Source organism: Anneissia japonica, unplaced genomic scaffold (assembly GCF_011630105.1).
Source record: "Anneissia japonica isolate Jap-2015-1 unplaced genomic scaffold, ASM1163010v1 scaffold652_len952628_cov199, whole genome shotgun sequence".
NCBI classification, from domain to species: Eukaryota; Metazoa; Echinodermata; class Crinoidea; order Comatulida; family Comatulidae; genus Anneissia; species Anneissia japonica.
The window spans coordinates 199,322-211,576 of record NW_022757608.1 but is presented as its reverse complement, the minus strand read 5'-3'; the positions used below and the strand labels follow the sequence as shown (position 1 = coordinate 211,576).

Below are 12,255 nucleotides of genomic sequence, written 5' to 3'. Positions count from 1 at the left end.
ACGTTCGTCCAGTGGTGGTATGAAGTTTGTAAATAAAGTAGTAGGCTAAAATCCAATGATGTTTTCTTCAATCCGTCTTTATTTAAAACCCACGCATCTTCAACAAAGAGGGCACAAAGCCTCATCACAGTATACTGTATATAGCACTGAACATATAAACAAAATAGTTAAAAGGCAGAAACTGTGATCAGATTTAGGAGGGAATGCTGATATAAACCTACTCTATTTAACTTTTCTTTTAAGAAAATTTTTCGTTTAAGGTACATACTTGATAGGTTTTTAATATCATTTGTTCCTAAATTTGAGCCCTATTTCTATCATTTACCTTGTTTATTTTATTCAGTACTATATGAATATTTATTATGATATAATTACTATTAATAGGAACGTGAAGGAGTATTTATAAAGGTGTCGCGCAACGCTGATTATGAAGAAGCTTCTGAAGGGTGTCATCAGTTGAAAGGTTATCTTGCCTCTTACGAACAACTGATGTCTGCTGTCAACCACTTCGGAAAGGACGTGACCTGTGATCAATGTTGGTTAATTAGTGGTGAGGTGACTTTCACAAATGATGAAACACCATGTCAACTGGTAGATCCAGCCATTCGTTGCAACGTTTATCCCGACCGTACTACCTTATATCCATGTTTTTACTGTTATATCACCTCTTTCATTTCCGAGGGAAGAGACTATCATTCTGCCAGCAGAATCCTTCACCTTAGTCGTGATGGCAGCGAAGGTTATACATACAATGAAGCAGAAAGCCTTTGCCAGGGAAATTATGGAGGACACCTTGCTCTGCCGATGGAGGTTTACAATGCTAGTTTAACCGGTGTTCAGATCTGCGAAACAGCTTGGTTTTCCAATGGTATGCAAGGAGCGCCATATCATAAAGACCAAGAAATTTGTTGGGGAAATGTTTTAACCGGATATAAATTTAGCATTTCTGATCATTATGAAGGAGAATATAAGAAATCAGCTTACTGCTCTCTGGCGAATCACTTTGTAGATGATTATCCATTTCCCGCTCATGGTATCATAAGCGTAAGGGGACGTGAAACTTACACGCTGACATATTCTGAGGCCTCAAGTCGGTGTCTTTCTATTGGTGGAACGCTCGCCAAATATAACCAGATGTTGGTAGCACATGAAGCTGGATATCAGTCCCTCTACAGATCTTGGTTAAAAGAAAAGTATGTTGTGTATTCATGTGTATTTTATCCGGAGTGTAGTCCATATGGTGTTGAAAATACAGGAGTGAAACCTACATACAAAGAATATGATGCGTTTTGTCATGTTCCCAAATAATCTCTGTCGTTTAGACATCACCGTCAATCTACCGCTATTTTTTTTTCCATTTCTTTCCATCTTGAGGCAGGAAACATTATTAATCACTTACCAATCCTTACTTACGTTGTAATATTATATTTCTCGCAATGTCAGGTGGGATCAAGATATTTTTCAATATTTAACAAAGGAGCTAATTTCTTTGCTTAGTTTCTATGAATAACATACCGGCACTGCATGCAAATGAGGAAAATTTAACTTTAAGACAGTGGAGTAGAACTAAAATTCACCACAGTCTTTACTAGGTCTATGTGCGTTTATAGTCATTGGAATTTATTGATTGGTCTAAATTACATATTTTATTGTATGCCTTATCATATCCCTAAAAATAATGTTAATCCCATTTTAGAAGTATATATTATATTTTATAATCTTTTTGAGCCCATGAATGACATTGTTCAGCTTCTTTTCTCATGTTTTTTATGGAAATTGAGACAACGTTTCATTTTGGTTTATAACAGCCTAGTAGTTAGACTTGCCACAAGTCTCTAATTATAGGTTTCCTAGTATTTTGGAGAGCGCCACCAGCGACGGTATATCCAGAGGTGACGGAACTAAGGGGTGGTGTGTTATGGAGAGTAATGTGTGACCGGAAATGGTCTGCAGTCAGTTGGTTGCATACAGCTATTAAACAACTAGAGTGCTGACAAGATGGCGGAGCAATGCAGAGTTGTGTATGGTTGTGACTTAATTCCCGGTCATATTTGACTCCTTTCAATGATCACGTCACACTACAGCAAATTGGCTCATGAATATTAATCAACTTGAAGCGTTTGAATATTCAGGACACGCTACAGCGATTTCGCTCATGAACTGTGTATAGTGTTCCGCGGTGACAATAATACTCGATTGCCTGTCTGTATACACACATCTCTTTCATTTATAATAAATTTGGGTGATAATTAAAATTTAATGAATCAATTCTGAAAGAGAGTTGTAGACGTTTATCTGTTGATGACCTTTTGACCTCCTGAATTCTGCAATGAGATTTTCGGGTCGATTCAGCCGAGACGGCCCGAGTGGAGTTTCATGTAAATGTTTCGTACGGAAAAAAAAATCGCTCCCCGATTCCATTGTCTACTGAACCTCCCGCTGTATATGTAATGATATAAATTCAACTTGTAAAGTCCACTGTTGCCCATTATTATCATCGTTTTGGTTACTTTCACAACTTTGTTATTTCAATATCGAATTTACCAAACTAAAAACAATATTTATCTTCACAGATAACTTTTGAAGATTTTCTTAGTGACATAACATTTATTGTTGTTTTTTTTTTTTTTTGTTTATCTAACACAATTTTTTTTCTAAACACTCGTATAATATTTCATACTGAACAGAATCAGGATAATGTGTGTCGGTAGTGACTGCAGTTCAATTTTGTTGGACAGACAACAGAGATCGTTGTTGTAGACGAAACCTGTGCATTCCAGATCGTGGTTGCAAAACGCAGCACAGCGTGTTACTGATTCTACGTTGAAGCTAATCAATATTACACCACTTAGTTCTTTTTCTTTTGAAGAGATCAAGCGGTTGATTCGTTGGTGGACCACCGGTCCTGTGAAAACACAAAATCGATACATTATTTTTGGAAACGATGGATAGATAGATAGATAGATAAGTTTAATCAAAATGCCAAAAAAAAAACCCAAATTTACCATAAGAGATGTAGGCCATTGTGATTTTGTGATCAGTCCTATGCATTCATATTAAATATTAATCTGTTTTACAATTTTGATTAAAAAAAACATTATCGGATGCAATATTTAATTATACGAGTTTATTTACATGGAATTGGAAGGAAGAAAAAACTTAAAAAGCAAAATGTGTCAGTGCTGCGTTCCTCCTTTATACTGTAGTAGTGAATTAAATATTCTCTCTATGTTGAGCCTGCTTTAAAAACTAAAAACTAAATGATGGGAACAATAAATCAACACTGTTCAATTTTCAATCTGATAGTGATCGGAATGTGGATTAGGTGACTTACCCCGTTCTTCAGCTGTTTTCATCTCAGCCTCAGTCAAAACTCTGTTGTAAATCTGAATCCTACTCAGCTTCATATGTACTGTAGGATCCTCTGCAAACTTAATGTCTGTGACATTCATGTCAATCGTAGAGAATGACGTGTTCACGGTATGGACTATCTCACTGTTCCTCCAGACTGTCATTTGCCTTAGAAATCCATTGAAAGTTACAGCAAAGAAAGTCCATTCATCGGGCATTGGCATTACATCGAATCACTTCAGCACCGTCATAACAAACAACAACTTCCGAATTGTGAGTAAAACCACTTGGTTGAGCATGCGAAATGCTAAAAGTTTGTGTGAACCCTCTGAATATGACTATATACCCATATGAATCCGTAAACGGATAGATATGAAAGCAGATGGAAAACGCAGATCCACTCACAAAATTTTGATAATTTTGGATCACAAGAATTGCAGATGTAAATTCGATGGCCGGATCGATAGTATTTTTTACACCAGTTGTCAATAGCCATTCAGAAGATGCGTGCCCATCATGTTTAAATCCAGATATATCGTGAAACCCGTAATATCTATTCAAAGGCCAAAAACCAACAGCTTCCAAACCTCCACTGTAATCTTAAAGAAAAACACCTCCACAAACTTATTTTGTTTTGCCAATTATTTGGTTTGTGTTGGTGGTATTAGATATAGACCTATAAACAAAGTCTACATGTTTATAACTGCTGTGTCGAAGATTTCATATGATTATCGAAATTAACATAGTATTTAACTTACGTGCCGTTGTGTTGCCATACACACGGATTTCGCACACATGTAAATATTCAAGCCTATTAATCCACAAAATGACATAGCGGCCAATGACTGAAGGAGTACATGCAAAGTCAATTAAGGGACTTTTATAAACCTGGTCCAAAGTCACTGGAGAGCCGCACGATTGACCATCATTACGATCTTCAATATCAGTAACAATGTTGACTTCTGCGTCTTTTATTCTTCTAACGGCAGGATCCCAAGCTAATTATAAAAAATCATTTAAAAAATATAATTTTCTATTTACACTCCTTAAAACACGTGTTTGTACCGTCAGACAGGCATACATACTAAAACGTATCAAAACTGCTTAGAATATCCAAAATGGCCAGAGTTTTGCCTCTTTCACCTTTCTTTTTTATAATTCTGGAAACCCAGATTATGTAAAGTATATCCAGTAGAAACTTACACGTAATTCGGTTTATAACAGAGACTTTTTCAACTTGATAAATATCCTGCAGATCGACAACCAACCATTCACCGTATCCCATTTCTAACAACCACAAGAATAAAACCATCATTACAATATAAATGGCATAAATGTACAATCATCAATCATACGGCTACGCTCATCCCGGCTGTGATTACTATAAAAAGTTTCCAGCTTATGCTAACGGCGTTCACAAAACACACACTTTAACGACATTATACACAAATACATCATCATCATCATCATTAGGCCTATTATTATTATCATAATTATTATTATTATTAAATGAATTCAGTTAGATCATGTGTAGGCCTACAGTTTTTGAGATTTTGTGTTTACACACCTTGTGTGCACCTACCCCCACCCCCTCCCCCCGCACACACACACACACAGAAATACATAAGAAAAGGTCAAAGTCCCAACCTGTCTATAGAAGTATTAGTACGTTTTCAGTAAACAACAAAAACTATTAAAAAAAATAATGCCTAAAGGTGTTGCCAATCTTGTGTAAAATGATAATAGTATTACAGAGGCAAGAGATGAAAACAACCATTTATACAAGGAAGATGACAATCAGATAATGTTCGTGTTTTGGCACTTTCCTTATACAAAAAAAAAAACTCCCAGCGGAAAATGTGTCTACGCCTTTACACGTTTGTGTGTCTTTGCCCCCTCGGGGGTAAATGCACTACGCTGTCGTCTGGCAGTTAAAGATGACTGAAACGGTAAATCCGGCGGAGGTGCATCAGGGACGTCGGAACCGCACCTGCCACACTGGCTTTGACCAGACCACTTTTTTTCAATATTATTACATATTTTATTTTTTATTTACTTACTTATTTTTTTTATTATTAAAGACCTAAACAGTGCAAAAAAAAAAAAAACAAAACAAAACAAAACAAAAACAAAAACAAAAAAAACAAAAACAAAAAAAAAACAGTCGCCATAAATATACAAAATGATATAAAAAATAAATGTCTAAAGATTAAAAATATGGTACATAAAATTACATAAAAAATCAGTTTCACATATTAAATATTACATACATAGGCCTATAACACTAAAGGTAGAAATATTACAGTTAAAAATATCAAATAATAGAGAATGGCAAATAACAGAAATGTCTACACCCTCAAAAATAATTAGTAATTTTGACAATGTTTAGAGGTATAAACATATAATTACAATTAACTATGTATGAAATGTTGGGGTTAGTCACCACACAAGGCTTATGCGGATGAAGCTAGCCCTGATTACAGATGCCATAATTTCATAATTTGTTCACATCATGCATGCTGTTTCTGCCCCTTGATGGGGAGTGGTATTGACTCTATAATTGCCAGTTACTATTTTCGGGCATCCCAAAATTATACTATTAGACTACAATATTAGGCAACAGCATAATAACGTCTTAATAACGTCTTTGATTGGATTTGAATATTAATTTAGTCCGATGACCTCGTCGTGGTGTCAGACGAGTGGTGGTGGGGATGTCGAGATTTGTAACGGGTTGGCGACCCGACAAAATCAACAATTCCAATGCAATGCAAGGCAACGATAACTAAAATTAAATCAATACCAAACATGCCTATACGCTACAACAAGAACCATCCAATTTTTGCCCAGCTTTTTAGTCCCCGTGCTCAATAGAGAGATATGTGGCAAAGACAAGCCAAACCAATCACTCATCGCAAAAATTAATTTTTAGTTATTAAGGGTTAGAGAGTATAATGAGAGCTATAAAATGGTAAAAAAAAACCCATTTAAATGAGTTTAACCATACAGATAGTTTTAAGAACAATATTTGAGAAATCAGCTTTTAAAGCTTACGATTTCAGGCATTTCTTAGGCAGAAACCATTGCCAAATCGTTCAAAATTGTTGTTTTAACATAGAAAATGAGGAAAATAACAGCATAGCACGATTTATAGATAATTATATAGAGGTTAGTTTAGTGCGATAAAATAGATTCCAAAAAATGTTGACATTTCAGTATGTTTTGTCCATTATCCAATACAGGATTTGCGACGAGTGACTGGTTTGGCTTGTCCATGCCACGTAGGCCTATGGCTTTGCTCTCTGGAAGTATTACTATTTTATAAGACTAAATATAGCAACCCAAATTAGTCTATACCAAATCGAAACTACTGATTTTTCTCGGGGCTTTTTCCCTGCACCCTTACTGGGGCCTTTATTTTTCTTTCATCATCATCATCATTATTATTTCATATTTTTTCTGGGCATCCAGGTAAACAAGGTTTCCACAGTATGACCCCTGAACCCCTGTAAAACTAGCCACATTTAACAACATTGTGCCCCTCCCCACTCTTTTACAAAAAAAAAGCTGAATAGCCCTTAAATGTTAGTGCTCTCTGTCTATATCACCTGTTAGATCTGTACATGGAGGTATCTACATATGGTTTGTCTGAGTGTAATCACCGTAAGTTCTACCAGAAGAAAACACAGGATTTAATTACAGCATTTTTACAATTCAAGTGATAGTACAACTGACCTATAGCGTAATAAATAATTTATTATGCTTCAGACTGAATTTGGTAAGTGTAAATTCAATTGTAGGCCTACGAGCAGTAAGTTTGTCGAAACGCGACGTTATTTGTATAGGCATAGGAGGCCTACTGTATTTCCATAGATAATTCATAGCATACTGTATAATGTGTATTCATAGAACATGTTCTAGGCCTATTAATTAATTGCATATTGTTAATATTTTTCAATACCCTGCACGTTGTGTAGATATAATTACAGTTATTGTTATTCCTTGTACATATTTGTGTTTCCTGCACTTTATTTATTCACGGAGGAATAAGCAACTTAATTACATTTTGAACAATATATCATTTTCGCAGTAGACCTTCAATTCCCTTAATTTGACTCAATTGACTTAAAAAAATCTTACGAATTGTAATTTGGTCAATGCTACCACATTCTGTGTCCAGATAGCATTTTCAACTTGGATGCTTTTTTTTCTGTGCCCACTCATTAGAATCATGTACAGGGCATAGGCCTTTATTATCTCAATTTTTTTTTAGCCATACTGTCACAAGCTCTGTGTTTTTCAATCAATGAAATGACTGAGTACAACTTATTGCAATTCACACCAGATTATCTATTTAATCGTCAAATCTTCTGACTTTAACAATGAAAAGTAAAGGTATAATATAAAATTAACACAGAATCATCATTATACAAATATCGAACAGAAATGTTCCCGTTTATAAACTAAATGTTCTCACGGCACGTTACGTCTGCTCGGTTCTACCGTAGCAACAAATCAACTTGGGCGGCTCAATTCCCCCAGATTTCCTACAATAGTTTCTTGTAGCACAGTATCAGTAAAACTCGGGCGTCTCAATTCCACCACAGTTTTCTCGGCAGTATTATCCATAAAACTGGGGCGTCTCAATTCCACCACGGTTTCCTGTAATATTTTTCATAAAACTCAATTCCACCACAGTTTTCTTGTATATATCAAGCATATTCCAGGCTACACACTTAGCCACATACTGCAGGATACTTCGCAAAACAAGGATAATTCCAATCCTTTAGGCCTATCTGTTGGCCATTCAAATCATTGGCCTCCCTCGAGCTATCTCACGCTCAGCCAATCTTCCTCAACTGACCTCTACACAGTCCACCCCTCACAATCATCCAAAATTAGCTTAAGAAATTTGCATATGCATAATTAAAATTAGCATACAAGATATCCAGGTAAGACACAAAGTGTATATGAAAAGTATGAGCTTCATCTCCTTTAGGTCAACATATACAGTCTTTCCACATAATGGTAATAATAATATTAATAATAATAATAATAATAATAATAATAATAATAATCACTCTATTAGATATACAGTCTTTCCATATAATGATAATAATAATAATAATAATAATAATAATAATAATAATAATAATAATAATCACTCTGTGACACATACCAGTAAGAATAATATGATGCCCTGTAAGGTCATATTCTTAAAAAAAAAAAAAAAACTTCCTATTAGTAGGCCTATTATATATGGGAGAGTTATACCGGTACCTCATGAACATTATTCACACACCCTCAAGCCTGCTATGGGGATATATTCATGCCACGGAACTTAGAATATGGAATATAGACATGTACGCAGGGAGCAAATATTTTAATATAAATAAATTTAGTTAATGTACGATGTACAGTATATATTGTACTACATATTTTCATAACAGTACCTTAGTTATATTTGGGTGCCATAATTTTCAAAATTAGCTCACCTCCGGGCTCAAAACATATGGGACAAAGGTGAGTATATCTCTAGTCCCCACTTACTTTAAATCTTTGTCTGCCAATAGACAGGATGGGGAGGGGTGGTGGCTATACAGGTTTGCCAGCTTGTATTTCCAGGCATCCAGATGTACAGTACCATATTTCCAACATAGACTCTATCTCTGCGCTTATTTTATTTCTTTGAGGGGAGGGGCTAGCGGCTCTACAAATTGTCAGCATTTATTTCCGGGCATTGTGAGTTGCAAAAAAGTTGTTTCAACAACCATGATGAGTGGATCAGAGACCCTTTTACAACAAAATTTGTTTAGTTCCACCACCCCCCCCCTCTCATTATAATGGCCGGACCACTTGCAAAATGCTTCCGACGGCTATGTGCATGATGGGTCATGTGTCATCTTAAGTACCTTATTACGTACAAAAGTCATAAAAAAAATACACCACACATTTCCTGATACAGTAACCGAATCCCTAGACTGGGTTCCAGTCCCTAATCTTTGTCTTAATCAGTTGAAATGCTTAAGAATAAATCGATTTTGGCACAAATGGCGTTCCATATTACTTATTTGCATGGCGTTCCATAGTATAATTTTTCTGGGATTTTCTAATTCTCATCAAAAAAGTTTCTCAACATAAACTGACGCTGGTGGCGCTTTCCGAAATGCGCTAATGTACTACGAAAAATCCATAAATTAGAGACTTGTGGCAAGTCTACCGAATCCCATGTGGACACTTTATTAGTAAACATAATACAGTAAGGCAGTATAGGTCAGGGTTGCCATTTGGCCTTTTTGACGGCCAGATTCCTCAAATCTGGCCGTATAAAAATTTGCCTGGCCGTAACATTTGAAAAGTCACGGCCAAATTATATTTGGCCGAATTTGTGAAGTTTACATTTTTTCAATATACTGTAGGCCTCATATAACGTAGAATACAATGCTAACAATGCGGCTCTTGTAGCCCTGGCTTGGGCAAGGCATCCATGTGCAAAGCAGTGGTGTTTGTTTATCCATGAAAAAAGCACGCTGGGAAAGTTTGCCTTACCAGGAAAAGGTGACGTATCTATATATATAGCTTATGACATATGCATGCTAACTAAGGTGAGTGTGACGTCACCAAAAAATGAATATTTTCTATTATAACCAAAATATTAATAACTACAAAGTTTCTGGGCGTAAATTCCCTTAATATGAATGAAGGGTTGCTCAATCTCCTTGCCATACAAATTACAGCTCCCACTGACGTCTCAGTCGAGAAACACGGGTAGCTGAAGTTTTTCTCGCAAATCTGACTACAAAACCATATCCAAATTTCACGTTCCACTTTTGACCCTGAGTTGTGCTTCGCACTCGCCGATGAGGGCGGCGTTCCGGGGAACCCTGCGTCGAGAAACTTTTATGCGAATTTGAAAAATAATCCAAGAAAAAGTCATAGAGATATAATAAGAATACTAGAGCGCTAACAGCAATGTATTCGACGTTAGAAATACGCAGAGCTGTGTGTGTGTACCATCCAAGATGGCTGCCATAGATACAGCCAATCAAATTTCCCCTGAGCACTATCATTTTCAATTGCGCCCTCAATTTACACAGAAAGTTCAGTACAGCTAGTTACCCGTATTTTGAAACTCGAGCGTTGCGGTGTATGGGTGTAATGTACACGATTTTAATTCTTTTTAATATTTGAATAAGATGCTCTACTTGGCCTCTTTTTGGCTACGACAGTTTAATAATTTGTCATTATCAATACTAATTATCATTAATGAAATAATATTCAGTCAGAGAGCTTATTTATGGTAATAATATGTATACTCAGCCTGAAGGTGGCGCTTTCTTACGGCAGCCATCTTGGATGGTACACATACACAACTCTGCATTGCTCCGCCATCTTGTCAGCACTCTAGTTGTTTAATAGCTCTATGGAAAAAGTATACTATGAAATGCCAAGCAAATAGGTAATATGGAACGCCATTGTTGCCAAAATAGATTTAAAGACAGATTAGGGACTGGAGCCCAGTCTACCTAGTAGTTAATTCAATGATGTATGGGTTATTGTAATTCTGCGTATCTGCACACACTTGTGAAATTATAGAAATATTATTACAACTCAGTGACCACACCTCACAATAAAACACCAATGTGGCTAGACGGTCTTACCGTTATTTGTGTTCGTGTGGTTTGTAATCTTTTCGTTTATAAAATGATATGACTTGGTCTTGATTAACAACGATATCAAATCTCAGTGACCACACCTCACAATAAAACGTGAGTGTAGGTCAAACGGTTCCATTCTTCTCTTATTTTTGTTCGTGTGATTTAACCTTTTTGTTTGAATTTTCAAATAATTAATCAAAGAAAGTTAGGAATAAAATAATGCCGATATAATAGAACAACATCACACCTCATTGACCATACTAAATAAAAATTCTATTATAAAATAATCTATTAATCAACTAGTTAATTAAATTTTCCTTCTACATTTTAATAATGTAAACAACGTTTATATATAGTATATATATATTATAGCCTATATATATATGTGTGTGTGTGTGTGTGTGTGCGTAAAGAAGACGTATCCACGTGTGTTTTTAAGTAGCGTAACAGTATTGAAACTCAAATACGTAATTTTTTGACTTTAGAAACACTAAAATTTATTGCGCGAATATTTTGGCTATTCCTGTTACGTCTTTGTCAACGCTTGACATAAAATGAATGTTATAGTAATATATGTAAATGTAGCCTTTAACATTTTACTATTTAGTCTGTGATGGTAAGCGCGAGTTGTATTTTATTGTAGGATGTTTCGTGTATTGATCAACTTTACGTGCCATTTCATTGTTGACGTTTGAAATAAAAATGAAACAAATTTCGTTAATCATCATATTCTTGCTTGTGTCGTTAATGATTTGTGGGATTAATTTCATGTTTTCATCTTTTCTATATCAAACTCTGCTTATCCATTTTCCCAATAATTCTTTTTTTGTCTGTTGTTTCTAAATTTCCGAGTAATAGCAGCTTTGCCTGTCTTTGTTGCATGGAGTCTCCACTAATGAGATTTTATAATAAATATCTGAATTAGCTCACTGTTTAGATAAAACAACTCATTAAACAAAGCCTTAACAGGCATCAACTTTTCTATGGAAAATAATAGTGAAGAGTGAAGTTACATGACTGAAATTGTATATAATGTAATAGTCTAATACACATAATATTTCAACTAGGAAAAACATATAGACCGATTTTTGTGTTAATCTGCAGTATTGAAAATGTATAATCAACACATCAACTGTGATATCACTATGGATTGTTTTTAACTTTCGCAGGGTACGTAGGCCTATCCAGGATGCTCAGCTGCTCACACCCAATGATTTTACTCGATTTCTTCGTTATTCTTTCAATT

General features: G+C 35.4%; 2 protein-coding genes across 2 annotated transcripts in view; one reads left to right on the top strand and one right to left on the bottom strand.

The window, feature by feature from the left end:
* LOC117124843 overlaps positions 1-1,766 on the top strand; it is an 11,938-nt gene extending 10,172 nt beyond the window's left edge. Inside the window, exon 3 of the mRNA XM_033271181.1 lies at positions 385-1,766. Coding sequence (XP_033127072.1) covers positions 385-1,308 — 924 coding nt within the window. The 3' untranslated portion in view covers positions 1,309-1,766. The remainder of the gene's footprint in view (positions 1-384) is intronic.
* Positions 1,767-2,545: 779 nt separating this feature from the next.
* Positions 2,546-3,829, bottom strand: LOC117124817. The gene is made up of 2 exons (XM_033271148.1): positions 3,335-3,829; positions 2,546-2,905 (listed from the first exon to the last, which is right to left on the bottom strand). The coding sequence occupies exons 1-2, from the start codon at positions 3,573-3,575 to the stop codon at positions 2,655-2,657; spliced, it is 492 nt and encodes a 163-aa protein (XP_033127039.1). The 5' UTR covers positions 3,576-3,829; the 3' UTR covers positions 2,546-2,654.
* Positions 3,830-12,255: the final 8,426 nt, after the last annotated feature.